A 15893-nucleotide genomic window follows, 5' to 3' on the forward strand; every position below is an offset into this window, starting at 1 on the left:
TTCCATGTGGTGAACGGAGTGGTCGCAGATTTAGTGGTGGATATTTGCATACTTCTCGTGTGGAAAAGGTAGTAATATCAGTCAAATAGGAGTTCAGCCTTTCACAAATGATATCAGGGAAGGTACTTAACGCCAAGATCGTACAACCATAAGCATACGTTACGATATCAATGCCGTCTGGAGAGGGCGGAATACAGGACAAGTAGAGGTTAAACGGTTCCGAAGTAATGGGGAACTCTACGCGGTTTGGACTTCCTGTTCCTGAAATCCGTGTACGACTGGCGTCCACACATATAATTGATTGGCAAACGTTTCAAACTTGGCCGGAGGGTTGTCTGCTCGATATCCTCAAACAGCGGGGAGGGCTTGACAGTATCTAAGGCTTTTGATAAGTCAAGCGCACTATCACTGCTCATTCATACAGCTTGCTCTGGTTGAGTACTCAACTAATATGTGTGGAGATTTCGTGCAGCCCTGTTGCCATGCTGTGCTGCTTACGGAACCCATGTTGATGATCGGTGACTGGATAGCCTTTTCTGACTTTGGAGGACTAAGGCTTCAAGGATCTTTGCTACGGTCGACAAAAGCAAAATCGGTCTGTGCGATTCACCTTTGCTGGCATCCATGCCTGGCTTCAGTAGCACGACCACCCTGCCCAATATCCAGACTTCGGGAAAGAAGTGGGTGGCTAGGTTGAGAACTTTAGTGAGATTCTCGACTCCCGGCACATCGAGCTGCTAAAGCATTACCATGGAGATTACACCAGGCCCCAACGCTTTGAATGATTTAGCGCTCCGTATGACATTCGCAATATCATCCATTGTAAACTGTGGTGGTTCATCTTCGGCAGGAAGAGATCTGATGCCAGGTAGTACTCTTCTTTTCGCTCTGTCACTCCCGAGGTACTCGACAAGCTGTCGATTGAAATAACTTGCGCACCTCTTTGGGTCATTCAACGTAACGTCGCCAAACGTGATTGAAGTCCTATCTTCCTTTTTCCATGGTTCGAGTGTGACTAACCCGTTGCCCACAATTCACTTATTCCGGCTCTAATGTTGCAACTCTTCAGATGATTTTACCACTTGTTCCGTTTATGCTCACCAACCAACCTGTTAACTTCCAGTGTCAGCTCCCTGACTCTGGGTTCACTGGCGTTGGCACGACGAAGGTCATCTCGCTCATTTTCTTATCCCCCAGTCTCTGTTGGGAAGTTTGGTCTCACTTCGCGTAACAGGTATTATGCAAGCGACTGCGGCAATGATGATGTCTCGGAACGTTGTCTCGTTGACGTTGACGATGAGTACCGCCGTCGTATGAACCACGACCGACATCGATATTGTTAAACTTATGAAGCTACAACGATTGCGTTTACTGAAGCATGTTAACAGGATGGAGAAAGATGCCAAATTGCGGAGAAGTTCTACTGTCAATAGAGTCTTCGAGAAGATTTGTAGGGTAATAATTGGAAACATAATTTTAGGGTCCGCCGTAAGTGAATATAGTTTCTCGGAGTGTTTGTAGATAACACATATGGAAGGGAGACCTCTCTGAGATTCGAGCTAGGCAAACAACATGTGTGTTCGTTTACTCAAATTTTGTACAAATTGTTACTGGAAGTTGTTCGTTTACTCTACAGTACAATGCAAAGACCTTATGCCCGTAATTTCTACGCGTAGTTATCTATGAGTTCATAGATATCCCCTGTGTAAGCAGCATTTCATAATTCAAATCCATAGGTAACGTTACCGGGTCGAAAACGGCCGTGTTACTAACACCAAGGATTTTACCTGGTTGATCGTTGCCAATGTGTTAAAAGATGTAAAACACTTCTATGTGGCAATAATTTTGCGAAATCATGAATGAAAATCACCAATGTTACCACATGATTTCAAAAATTACACCCCTCGGTAAATGGCATCTAGAAATTACCAAACCCATAGGTAAAGATAACTAATAGGTAGCTACATACCCGGTTACCTAGGCGTTGAAATTACGGGCATTAGTCGCTTACAAGAAGTTACAGGACTTGTACAAATTTATACAAATTATTGAGTAAACGAACACACTTATAGACTCCATGAGTTTGGAAACATTTTCTTAGTTCGGCTTATGGAACAAAATGTTCTGTTTAGTAGTTTAGTTCTTCTAAGTATATAAGTAAAAGGATCCCATGATGCCAAATTAGATACAATTTGGACCGAACATGTAAAATGTGAAACATGAAAATGCCGGAAATCGGGTGTCACAATTATATTGGAGCTATTCCAAAACGTGGACTTACCTCCAAAACACTATGGTGGAGGGTCCAGTTCAAACTACATACTTATATACTTTCAATACAAAATATGAATACTATCGATAGTGCTATTGTTTGCCAACTCATATCCTTTCCTTTGAAAATTGTACACAATAAACATATCTGTAATTTGCTTTTTCAATCTTTCCTAATTTGATCATTTTCATTCTTATCTTCCTTCCACATCTTGTATGGGGTACAAATTATTTTCTCATATTGCATCAACACCTCTATACAATTGCATTTCCGGGTTATTACTTACCTTTGTATGTGTAAAACTTGTCGATATCAACGCCATTGATGATAGATGCCAATGAGAGTGTCACATTCAAGGTCACCTCATTATTGGCTTCCGGAATCAAGTGTAAATGACGATTTATTGTTTGCAATCCATTGTTGTCGTCCTCGTCCAACTGTTGATTTTATTAAATGATTTTTTAAAGAATAAAAAAAGAAAAGAAAAATATCATTTTTATTAGGAAGTGAAATACAAAAGAAGTTATAAAGCAATTATGAACTAAGTAATTGAACACATTTATTGTTATTGTAAACTATTGCAAATAGGTAATTGAAACTGAATTGACATTTATTTAACTGGGAACTACACCCAAACTTACGTTTTCTTGAAAAATATTTAAATGATATTTTAATCAATAAAACAAGAATTTGCTACAACAATAGAAATTTGGAATTCATATTCGAACGAATTTGAATTCGAATCGTCTTAGAGCAAAAGTCCACTAAACTAGTTTAACTCAAATCATAGTAAAAAACTTAACATTAAATTTAAGTCGGAAATTTAATTATTACAAACTTTTACTTTAAAACCACGAAAGTTTTTTATTAAATTTTCAAACGAACAGCGTTCTTTATGCTGTACACAAATTCTTTTTATCGTTTTTTTTTTCTTCCTTCCATTCTTTACTTACATTAAAGAAGAAACCCAATACAGCACCTCCATCGGCATAGTCCAAGGCCTCTGACAAAGTTTTGTACTTCTTGTTGCGATGCACAATATGCATTTCCATCGTATAACGAATGTCATTCACAACATGCTCCGCGCCGCGATTGTTCTTATCGCCCCAATGGAAGTGAACACTTTCCACCTCAAATTCACCTGGCAGCTTTGCGCCCCGTATGTATGGCATAAATTCACCGTTGTCTTTGGCCTCATCATCCAATTTGGGAATTGAAATTGATACTGTGGAGATTTAAGAAGAATTAGGTAGGTACATACGAATACATGAATATGTAGAACATTAATTGAAAGATGACGAGAAATGTGAACAAGAAACAAGTAAAAAGTCGTTAAGTTTGACCGGGCCAAACTTTTAATACCCTCCACCATAAAATATTGTTAACTAAAATGAAATAATTTGTTTCCTTTCCTGTCCAACGGATACCTCCAATGTCTAAATTATCTATTCTAAAACAAGTAGGAAAAGCGTTAAGTTCGGTCGGGCCGAACTTGTTATACCCTCCACCACAAATTTCAGCCATATCGATGGATTATTGTGGCCACAACCTTCAAAACACCGAAAATAGGAAGGTATCGTTCTATGGGGGCTATATAAAGGCGTGGACCTATACCTACAAATTTCTGGGGGAAAAGTTTTATACCCTCAACGAAGACTAAATACCAAATTTCAGCCATCTCGGTGTTAAAATAGGACAAATATCTTAAAAATTCCTTAAAACGACGACGCGTCACCCCTCATTTTGTATGGGGGCTACACGAAAGCGTGGACCTATATAGCCCGCTTTCAATACCAAAAGTTCTACGTACATATAATAGATTTTCCCAAAATTTCATCCACCTACGTCAATCCGTTTGGACGCTAGAGTGATTTCCACAGACGGACAGACGGACGGACATGGCTATATCGATGTAGAATTGCACGCTGATCAAGAATATATATACTTTGTGGGGTCTACAATGATTATTTCGAGTAGTTACAAACGGAATGACAAACTTAATATACCCCCATCCTATGGTGCAGGGTATAAAAAATGTGTTCAATCAGATGGTACCTTTATATGGGGGCTATATCAAAGTGTGGACCTATGTTGACAATTTTTGGTGAAAAAGTCTTGTGGCTGCAGGGAACCTCAAATGCCAAATTACAGGTAGTATCGCACACAATCGGGAGGTAGCGCTATATGGGGGCTATACGAATACGCGGACCTATGACTATGACTAGTTCCGTCAAAAAATGTTACCAAAACCCTCAAAATACCGAAAATCATGAGGTACCGTTATATGGGACCTATACTAAAACATGGACCTATCTATATTAACAACTTGGCGGAGAAGTGTTGTGACCAATATAAGCTTCAAATGTCAAATCACGGTCAGTAAATACAGCTAAAATCCGCAAAGTACAGAAAAGCTGAAGGTACGCTTAGATGGGGCCTATACCAACAAGTAGAACTATTTTGAAAAAAAATTAGTGAGACCACTGCGAATCTCAAATGTCAAATTACGGGTAATTCCGCCAAACAATGTAGCTAAAAATACAGAAAATCGGGAGGTACCATTATACTGGGGGCTATACCAAACCCTGGGCCTATGTTGATAATTTTTGATTGAACAATTTTTTGACCACTGTGAACCTCCAGTAGTAAACTACAGCTAGTTTGGTTAAAATGTGTAGCTAAAATTCTCAAAGTACCGAAAATCAGGATGTACCGTTAAATGGCGGCTATGCCGAAACATGGACCTATGTTGAACATTTTTGGTCGAGTAGTTTTGGGACCACAGGGAACCTCAAACTGTTGTTGACAATTTTTGGTGGAGGAACCGAAAATATCAAATTACAGGTAGTTTGGTCAAAAAATGTAGCTAAAATCCTCAAAATTCCGAAAATCCGTAGAAACCTATGTTGACAATTTTTGGTGGAGAAGTTTTGTCACCACTGGGAACTGCTACCGTCAAAAAAGGTAGCTAAAATATACAAAATGCCGAAAATCGGAAGGTACCGTTAAATAGGGGCTATACCAAAACATGGACCTATGTTGACGATCACATATAAACTTAAGTATCAAATTACAGATAGTTCAGTTAAAAATTGTAGCTAAAATCCTCAAAATACATTAAATCGGCAGGTACCTTTATATGGGGGCCATACCAAATGATGACAATTTTTGGTGAAGAAGTTTCGTGACCACGTAGAATCTCAAATATCAAATTACAGATAGTTCGGTTAAAAATTTTAGCTAAACTCCTCGAAATCGCGAAAATCGGAAGGTACCGTTATATGGGGACTATATCAAAACATGGACCTATGTTGACGATTTTTTGTGGGGAAGTTTCGTGATCACAGAGAAACTCAAATGTCAAATTACAGCTAGTTCGGTTAAAAGTTTTAGCTAAACTCCTCGAAATCGCGAAAATCAGAAGGTGTTGTTGTATGGGGACTATTTCAAAACGTGGACCTATGTTGACGATTTTTTGTGGGGAAGTTTCGTGATCACAGAGAAACTCAAGAATCAAATTACTAAAAATTTTAGTTAAAATCCTCAAAATACCGAAAATCGGGGGGTACCGTTATATGGGGGCTATATCAAAACATGGACCTATGTCCACCATTTTTGGTGCAGAAGTTTTTTTGACCTTTTGAAACACCAATTGCCAAATTGGAGCCCACTTGGGAGGCAAATGTAGATAAAATTCGCAAAATACCTTAAACCATCATACCTTAAATATATGGGGGCTATACCAAAACGTTGACCTATCTTGTACATTTTTAGTGAAGAAATTTTTTGCAAACTTCAAATGTCAAATTTCAGCTAGTTCGATCAAAAATGTAGCTAAAATCCTCAAAATATCTTAAATCGGGTGTTACGGTTATATGGGGGCTGCACCAAAACGTGGACCTATATAGCCCATCTTCAAATTTGATGAGCTATATAGGGGCTATAGCAAAACGTGGACCTATCTCGACAAATTTCTTGGCTCTTGGGAACCTCAAATGTCAAATTTCAGATAGTTCGGTCAAAAAATATAGCTAAAATCCTCAAAATACCTTAAATCGGGTGGTACCGTTATATTGGGCTTTACCAAAACGTGGACCTAAATAGCTCATCTTCGAACTTGACCTACCCATGGAAAAAGACACTCGGGTTCAAATTCTAGCCTTCTATCTCAATTATTGGGGACTCTCGATTGATTACAACAACGTACAGACGTGGCTAGATCTTAGAATTTTATCCTGATCAAGAATATATATATATATGTATATATACTTTATATGGTAGCAAATGAGTAGTACGGTGTGTTACAAACACAAAAACAAACTAAATATACCCTCCATACTATGGTGTAGGGTGTAAAAAGTGTGTAAAAATTAATCATATGGCGTAGTGAGAAGAATAAGATTTTAGAATTTAATGGAAATATAAAAATGTCATAATATATATGTACGTACCTGTATGACCATTATTCATTAATTTCAAAGGATATGGCAATAAATTGTGATATCCAATCATGTCGACAGCTGGCATATGTAGTGGTATGGACTGTGAAAGAAACAACAAATTAACATTGTATGCATACATATGTACATATATTCCCATACGACATATTCTTAAAATCTTTGATCTAACTTCATATGTACATTAGGGCGGCCAAAAAACGACAAAGGTTTTTTTTGAAACGCCTACCCTAAAATTTTTGACCCAAATACTTATATATGAAATTTTAAGGCTATCGGTTTACGTAGTAAAGTGTACGGGGCCACAGGTATATTATGGTCCAATTGATGAACAATGATGTTGTGGCTAAAAAGCGAATCCTACAAAATATTGTGAAAATCGGATCGGATTTTGCTGACACGGATTAAAGTTAACTGATCGCCATAAAATTTCATATATAAGGTTTTTGAATCAAATAGAATACATTTAGGGGGTAGGCCTTTCAAATAAAAACTTTGTCGTTTTTTGGGCCGCCCTAATGTACATATGTTTGTAAATTCCCAAACGTTCGACTCACCTTTGAACCATGCAATGCAATGGGAGACTGTGTTTTTCCAGCACAGTGGCCATGACGTCTAGACCAACGCCTTTGATTTGGTTCAGAGTAACCAAACAAGTTGGCAAATGTAACTGAAATGGAAATAAAAAGAGAAATTATTTAATATTGAAAAACTATACTCATGTACATGATGCAATAACAAGGTGACCTTGTAAGTGCAGCTGATGGCTTCTCTTGCTGTCAAAATACATTTTTGTTTCAAAAAATAATAAAAAAAATATTTCAGTTCAACCAAAATTATACTTGTACAACTTCTTTAATTAATTGGGGTGACGTGGGGGATGAGAGATAGCAAGCAACGGTCCTGACAAGCTTTAAGATGGCAAAGCCCCTGATTTCACAGTGGCGTTACCTGGGGAGTTGTCTTTAACACCCGTTAAAGCTAGTGAGCTAACATGTGCCGAGCGTTCACCCGTAAAAACGTTAAAAACTTGGATTGGGCGTTGGGCTAGTAACCTATCCCTCCAAAAAGCAACATGCTAGAAAAAACAAAGGCAAAGAAAAACAAACCCTTCGAAGTTGACGTATTAAGGATCATGATCTGAACCTGGAATTTTCGCACTCTTTTTAGAGAAGGCGCAGTGTACTCATTGACAGATGTACTTGAAAAGTACAAGGCGGGAAATTCAGTCTCCACATTCTCCACCGTGATACATCTGACAATGGAATGAGTCAGCACCACATTCATAAGGGTACCTGACTTAGCTGACTTCAGACCAGAAAACAAGAAATCAAATTGATCACATTGAGATAGATGGAAGACGTTAATTAAGCGTGTTGAATGTACGATCGTTCCGAGGAGCAAACATAGACCAGGATTACCACCTTGCTGCATAAAAAGCACGTACCTGATTAAACGTAGCAAATAAAGTACGAATAGACACACAATATTTTGTGGTTGCCTGTTGACTAACAAAAATTAGCGGCCACACTGGCAAGCATCCCATTATTTAAGCAAAACTGACAGTCAAAACTGATCGTGTGTACCCCACTTTAAGTTCATTTTATGCCACAAAAATAATCGTTTCGAAAGCAAATTTGTTGCGGGCACAAACTCCCAAGATTCCACTCGAAAGTGTATTCGAATGCAGTGTATTCGGATGCAGTAATGATTACTGAGTAATCTAAATCAGGTATCGGCACTAATCCAAACGCATTGTTTGTGGCCTCACGCATACGACACTCTCTCGCTCTCTCCACAAACAGCGTGTGCGTTAATGCATTGCTGAAATTAAAAATCATTGAAAAAAGCGACAGCAGAACCTTCTTCATTGACTTCTGAACAAAGACTGAGTGGTGGTTGTTCTGTTGTTATTCTCATCAAGGGCACGTGTGCCCCTTTTTGCCGGATGCTGATCTAAATACTGAAAATATCGACCGAAATAACTCGATCACGTATGCGAGAATTAGACCCCAGCACAGTGACAAAGTAGTGCCCACTCTATGCAGATAGATACCAGAAACCTCTCCCAAGAAATCCATGATATGACCAAGAGTGTGACACTGCTTCCGAAGAGAAAAATGCGACATATAGCACAGCTATATGGTAAAAATTCAATATTCTTTCTTCATTACGCTGTTTTTATTTTTGTTTTGTCAGGTCCGTGTGGTTACTTTCCCAGCAAAAATTGTCCACCAAGAACTTTCTCGGAGAGTAAGGAGTTTTTATTCTCTTTTGCAAGAAAAATGTAAAAAGTAAACAGACACCTTCATTGCAAAAAACAGTAAGGAATCAGCTGATTTGCCAAAACAGAACAAATATTCCGCCATTGAAGGAACCAAACAAACAAAAATGTTGTATTTTATTTAAAATAAAAAACTAAATGACACGAAAAAAATGTTCCATTTTGCAACTTGGTTCTCCAAAACATTGGTGATCACTTTCTTACTTAAAAACAAACCACACGTATTCTCTCTTTATTTCTCATTTGCCATTGCTTTGTAATGGGGAGAGTGTCTTACCACTACTAATACACGAACTATTCTGAGCACCCCTGCTCCAAAACAACAAAACAATTGACTTGCTTTTTTCCACAATAAAATTGTTTTCAATTTGCACAAACATAATTGACCGAATAATTAAAAACAGGTGATTGATTGTTTTCAGGGAGAAGAAGAGTTGCAAGTGGTTGAAAGAAGAAATTTGTCCAGTAAGAATTTGTAAACTCTGAGTAAAAGAACTGTCAAATCGAGATAGACATTTATCTCGAATTTTCTCTCTTTTTCTGGATTTTTGTGTTAACAGACACTTCCGCAACAATTGGTACAAATTGTTACAAATTTTGGGGTCACCAGACAAACCTATTATTTCATTGGTAGACCCTATTAAATTCTGAAAACTTAATTTACATAACGGCCACTTCTACCACTTCTACCTTCTAAAGACAATTGGTATTTTGATTTCAGGATTTCGTACTTTTTACCGTATTTTTTTTTTTAATTTGTTTGCATTGCAAAGTACAAAGTCTTTCGGCGGTCTTATTTCACAAAAAATAATAGCTTCCAAACTATTTGAACCAATTCGAAATCATAAATAAAGATAGACACTCATTAGCTTCTAATCGAAAATTGAAATCAAAATCTTATCGCAGAAAATACCAAAAAAAAATGTTAAATGAAAAATCACGCTAATTTATTGCAACAAATTTATCACGAAATCAATCTCTGGCTAATAAAAATAACTTTCCTTTCAATGACGGTTGAATTTCTTATCGTCAGTTGTGATTTGAAATGTTTTAAGAACTACCTAATGTGTATTTCTTTATAGCAAACTACCCAACGGTGGTTTATGTTTTAAAATAGCAACAAATAAACAAAATTTTGATTTCCAACATACATACGTATACATATTAAAATGACATGCAAAAAGTAATAATAGAATTATGTCACATTTGACCACATTTCAACCAAAATAAATTATCGAGAACATTCAATCGTAATACAGAAGTTAAATCAAACAAATGTCATTTTTACATTAGAGGTTTTTGTCGGGTTAACCTTATTTTAAAGATTTATTTGAGGTACATATACCCAATGGATGGATTTGACGTACTTTAGATCAAAGTTTCCAACCTTTTTATATTTTATGTTGCCACCAAAAGCTACATACACTTTCGTTGTTAATCAACAAAACTTTTCCATTTCATCAACCCTCAAAAGCTTACTAAAATATATGTAGCTATGTATGTACGAGTACATTCATCAAGCTTTGTGGATAGAATTCCATTCCAACCTAATGTATTGTGTGGGAGAGTTCTTATCAACGCATGCGTTATGTCAAACAATAAAATATTGATTTCTTATTCGATTATTGTAAGCGGCAACATCATGGGGATATAGCTCAGTGGTAGAGCATTCGACTGCAGATCGAGAGGTCCCCGGTTCAAACCCGGGTGTCCCCTAATATTTTTTGTTTTTTTTTTATTGAAAAAATATTTTTGACATATTTGAAAGAAGACGCAAAATATATGAACATTTTTATCAAAATAATTACAGTTAGTACTTCTTTTAAGACGTCGGATGTGTGTGTATTCCTAGTGAAAAGTATACTCGTCAGTTTCATTCATTAAAACTGCGATTGCCAACAGTAAATTAATAAAAATGATTTCGTTGTTTTTTTAAATTTTTAAATAAATTACTTAAATTAATAAAATAAAATGAGCAAAAATCAGGTAAATTTAGATAAAACAATACTACCTCACAGTGAAAAGTATCCACACGAATAATTATTTTATCCAACATCTACGTACATATGTAGCTGTTCTTTTTTTATAAGATTTTCTTTTTTCTTTCAAATATATTAAAAATAATTTTTCAATAAAAAAAAAAACAAAAAATATTAGGGGACACCCGGGTTTGAACCGGGGACCTCTCGATCTGCAGTCGAATGCTCTACCACTGAGCTATATCCCCACATTTACTGATGTGCTCAATGTGGTATACAAACAGCATATCAACAGTTCTAGACAACGATTGCTAGTGCTAAAAATAAACACACACACGCACACTTAACATCTGTGATAACAACAAAACATTAACCCGTTCGTTGAAAAACAAAGACGAACGAACAATCCCACAGTAAAAATAATCAAAAAATAAAACACGAAAATAGCTCGACATCAGAACATTTATTTTTTGCACAAGAAAAGTTAGAGGTAGTTTACACTATCTATCAATGTCATATGACACGAAATAAAAACATTCCATATTTAGCCACGGAGGCAATGTGGAGACGTAGTTTTTTTACATTTTTGCTGGTGTGGACGCACATAGTAAATGGCGTAAGGAAAATCTCCAATATTACACATATTAGCGAATATATAACGATGGAAAATTTCATGTCATATGACATTTACATATAAACATTACAAAAAATTAAAATTATCGTAGAATAATTATAGTCCAGTCAAAATAAAAATGAAATGGGAAATAGCCAAAATTCTCATACAGCTGAATTTTGGCGGAGAGCTAGGGTTTGCCATTCGATGTAATGTCCTAAAACTCTTCATCGATCCTATGTTTGCATAAAAAGTTATTCGGGGTCAAAAGCCAATTTTTAAGGTCTTCTTGTTCAGTTCTTTGGATTTTTCTCAAAAAACGGTATATTATCAAAAGCCGGCTAAAGTAAAGGTTGTAGTTTCGTAAATTGTCTACAAAATAACTGTGTAACCGCACCCGCCCCCATAAAAACTATACATAAAAATTACAATCCGCGCACTAAACCCTAACTCTGGACAAAATAATAATTATAATTTTGTACAGGGTAAGTGGTCTTCGTAATAGTCGGCAGTTTTTATATTTAAACTGTAATAACTAAGAATATACAAAACTAAATAGTATGGAGTTACAAGGGCAAAATTGCAGAACGAACTAAGTGGTCGAGTTCCTGAGCGTCCAAGGACGATGGAAGAAGAACAGTTAAAAAAATTACAGCCACGATTTGGCAAAGTGTGGGTTTCCACTTAAAATCGACGAATTGCTGAACACCGTACATGAAATCATTAAATAGGATAACAGAGCTACTCATTTTTAAAACGACATCCTGATATAAGCCTTCGAGAATCCGAATGAATTACTAAAGATAGAGCCATACGAGTAATAACTTAAGAAAATAATTGTATACGAATTCCTAGGGGAACGCACTGGTATCGATATTATTGCCTATTCAGCCAGTATTTTAATGGTGATGGAACCAGTTTTAATTTGTCCAAAAACTGGAAAAATTGTATCCCCAAAAGGTTATAGAAATGTGAACTTTATCCAAAAAGGGAACGAAAAGAAAAATGTTACAGTGTTAAGGCCTGGGTACATAAGCTGCCTCGCCTGCTTGCCTTGCTTCATTTCTGACATAAACATAAAATAAAAGAATAAAGAACTATGTTGCCCTTTTCTCTTTTATTCTTTTATCAGAAGCAAGCAAGGTAAGCACGCGAGACAGCTTATGTACTTAGCCCTTTATTGTTTTCGGCAAATGGCAATGGTTGTTTTTCCAATTATAGGTTGAGGAACACCAATGAAATTGAGCGATAATAACCGAATTATACGCCCTACCGCTTAATACAACTCATATCTTGCAATTGGCAGACGTCAAGGCCTTCCGCTTCATTTTTTGATAAAATAATAAAGAATATCTACCCAATTTCCAACTAGGTCGCCCTTTTCTTTTTATTCTTTTACCAGAAATGAAACGGAGCAAGAAAGCCAACCGCTTATGTACCTACCTAGACCTTCAGCGTTTTCAAGCTATCCGAAATTCGAATGGAACAAAAACAAAATACCAAATTTCAGCTATTTCGGTGGGATATTGAGTTCACAACCTTCAAAATACCGAAAATCGGGAGGTACCGGAAATTTTTTTCACCCCCAACGTAGACTAAATACAACATAGCTATTTCGGTGGGATATTGAAACCACAACGTTCAAAAATTTTGAATTTGATTTTGAATCAAAATACCGAAAATCGGGAGATACCCCTCTATGGGGGCTATATGAAGACGTAGACCTATACCGCTATGTTACAGATGGAAAGTTGTATAACCCCAGCGAAGACTAAGTACCAAATTTCAGCCATTTCGGTGGGATATTGAGATCACAACCTTTAAAATACGTAAAATCGGGAGGTACCGTTCTATGGCGGCTATATGAAGACGTGGACTTATAGTGACAAATTTCAGATGGAAAGTTTTATACCCCCAACGAAGCATATATGAACGAAATTTCAGCCATTTCGGTTAAATATTTAGGCCACAACCTTCAAAATATTCAAAATCGGGAGGTACCTTTCTATGGGGGCTATATAAAGACGTGGACCTATTCCAACAAATTTCATGTGGAAAGTTTTATATCCTAACTTTCAACCATTTCGAGGCCACAAACTCAAAATACTGAAAATCGGGAGGTACCGTTCTATGGGGGCTATATGAAAACGTGGACCTATACCGACAAATTTCAGGTAGAGAATTTGTTACCCCCAATGAGTACTAGCTACCAAATTTCAGCATTTCGGTATGAAAACCTTGAAAATACCGAAAATCCAAGGTGACGTTCTATGGGGGCTATATACCAAACATCCTAGCAATAATAGAAACTTGTGTACCTAAATTGTAAAGCTTTATCTTATATATTGCGATCTGTATTTTGGTGGAGATGGTTATATCGACTTAGAATTTTATGCTGGTCAAGAATATATTGCGATTTCTGCGTTAAATCGGACACTTGCAAAAAGTGGTTTTTGATTGAATTTTTATACCCTACACCACTATGTGGGGAGGGTATTATAAGTTGGTTTTGGCCAAAAAGTTTGTAACGCATCGAAATAATGGTCGTAGACCCATACTTATATATACCAAAATGAATGTCTCGACGAGCTGAGTCGATCTGGCTATGTGTGTCCGTCCGTCAGTCCGTCCGTCTGTCCGTCTGTCCATCTAAACCTTGTAATCACGCTACAGGTCGCAATTTTGATAGAATCGTCACGAAATTTTGGATGTTGATGGGGGTCCCGGAGGGGAAGAAGCCTATTGATTTTGGTGATGGTCGGATAATATTCAGAGGTCGGAATGGGCAAAAAACTTATTTGGTGAAAAAGTCAACGTTTTATTTCAAAGCGAATATCTCTGCTTCTAAAAGGGGTATATCAAAAGAAAAACCTGCTGATGTAAGTAGAAAATATCACCTTTGCCACGATGTTACGTAGGTTGTCGTAGGTGGTCAAATAACGAAGATGTCGCAAAAGCCGCTAATAGAACACAACTTTTCATTTTTTTTTTTTTTTTTTTTTTTTGCGATTTTAATTATTATTATGTATTTTGGTGGAGATGGTTATATCGACTTAGAATTTTATGCTGGTCAAGAATATATTGCGATTTCTGCGTTAAATCGGACACTTGCAAAAAGTGGTTTTTGATTGAATTTTTATACCCTACACCACTATGTGGGGAGGGTATTATAAGTTGGTTTTGGCCAAAAAGTTTGTAACGCATCGAAATAATGGTCGTAGACCCATACTTATATATACCAAAATGAATGTCTCGACGAGCTGAGTCGATCTGGCTATGTGTGTCCGTCCGTCAGTCCGTCCGTCTGTCCGTCTGTCCATCTAAACCTTGTAATCACGCTACAGGTCGCAATTTTGATAGAATCGTCACGAAATTTTGGATGTTGATGGGGGTCCCGGAGGGGAAGAAGCCTATTGATTTTGGTGATGGTCGGATAATATTCAGAGGTCGGAATGGGCAAAAAACTTATTTGGTGAAAAAGTCAACGTTTTATTTCAAAGCGAATATCTCTGCTTCTAAAAGGGGTATATCAAAAGAAAAACCTGCTGATGTAAGTAGAAAATATCACCTTTGCCACGATGTTACGTAGGTTGTCGTAGGTGGTCAAATAACGAAGATGTCGCAAAAGCCGCTAATAGAACACAACTTTTCATTTTTGCGATTTTAATAATAATGACGAATATCACAGCTTTGGTTCCGGACCTTCCAAAAGCAAAGTCTGACAATGAAAGTAAAAAATCCCATCATTACAATGATGTAAAGCAGGTTGGCGTAGGTATCCAAATAATGGAGATATCGCAATAGTCGGTAATACATCCCATTTTTCCACTTTTTTGGAAATCACGCTACAGGTCGCAATTTTAATTGGATCGTCACGAAATTTTGGGTGTTATTGGGGGTCCCACAGAGGAAAAAACCTTTTGATTTTTGATAATGGTCGGATACTATTCTGGGGTCGGAATGTGACAAAAAAAATATTTGGAAAAAGGCCAACGTTTTATTTCAAAGTTAATATCTCCCTTCTGTAGGAGGTATATCGAAAGCAAAACCTGGCAAAGAAAGTAGAAAATATCACCTTTACAACGACGTGAAGTAGGTTGTCATAGGTGGTCATGCGGATAATATTCAGAGGTCGGAATGGGCAAAAAACTTATTTGGTGAAAAAGTCAACGTTTTATTTCAAAGCGAATATCTCTGCTTCTAAAAGGGGTATATCAAAAGAAAAACCTGCTGATGTAAGTAGAAAATATCACCTTTGCAACGATGTTACGTAGGTTGTCGTAGGTGG

At 36.9% G+C, this 15893-nt stretch overlaps 1 protein-coding gene and 2 non-coding genes across 3 annotated transcripts in view; 1 reads left to right on the forward strand and 2 right to left on the reverse strand.

The window, feature by feature from the left end:
* LOC141390912 (carbonic anhydrase 2-like) overlaps positions 1-15893 on the reverse strand; it is a 40585-nt gene that overhangs the window by 3408 nt on the left and 21284 nt on the right. Inside the window, exons 2-5 of the mRNA XM_073963846.1 lie at positions 7287-7399; positions 6724-6814; positions 3226-3497; positions 2559-2709 (exon numbers count right to left, since the gene is read on the reverse strand). Coding sequence (XP_073819947.1) covers positions 2559-2709; positions 3226-3497; positions 6724-6814; positions 7287-7399 — 627 coding nt within the window. The remainder of the gene's footprint in view (positions 1-2558; positions 2710-3225; positions 3498-6723; positions 6815-7286; positions 7400-15893) is intronic.
* TRNAC-GCA (transfer RNA cysteine (anticodon GCA)) lies at positions 10658-10729 on the forward strand. Its single transcript has one exon. It is a non-coding gene; the product is annotated as a tRNA-Cys (tRNA).
* On the reverse strand, positions 11169-11240 carry TRNAC-GCA (transfer RNA cysteine (anticodon GCA)). The gene has a single exon. It is a non-coding gene; the product is annotated as a tRNA-Cys (tRNA).

Source organism: Musca autumnalis, unplaced genomic scaffold (genome assembly GCF_047663935.1).
Source record: "Musca autumnalis isolate F117 unplaced genomic scaffold, ASM4766393v1 scaffold_1, whole genome shotgun sequence".
In the NCBI taxonomy this organism is placed as follows: domain Eukaryota; kingdom Metazoa; phylum Arthropoda; class Insecta; order Diptera; family Muscidae; genus Musca; species Musca autumnalis.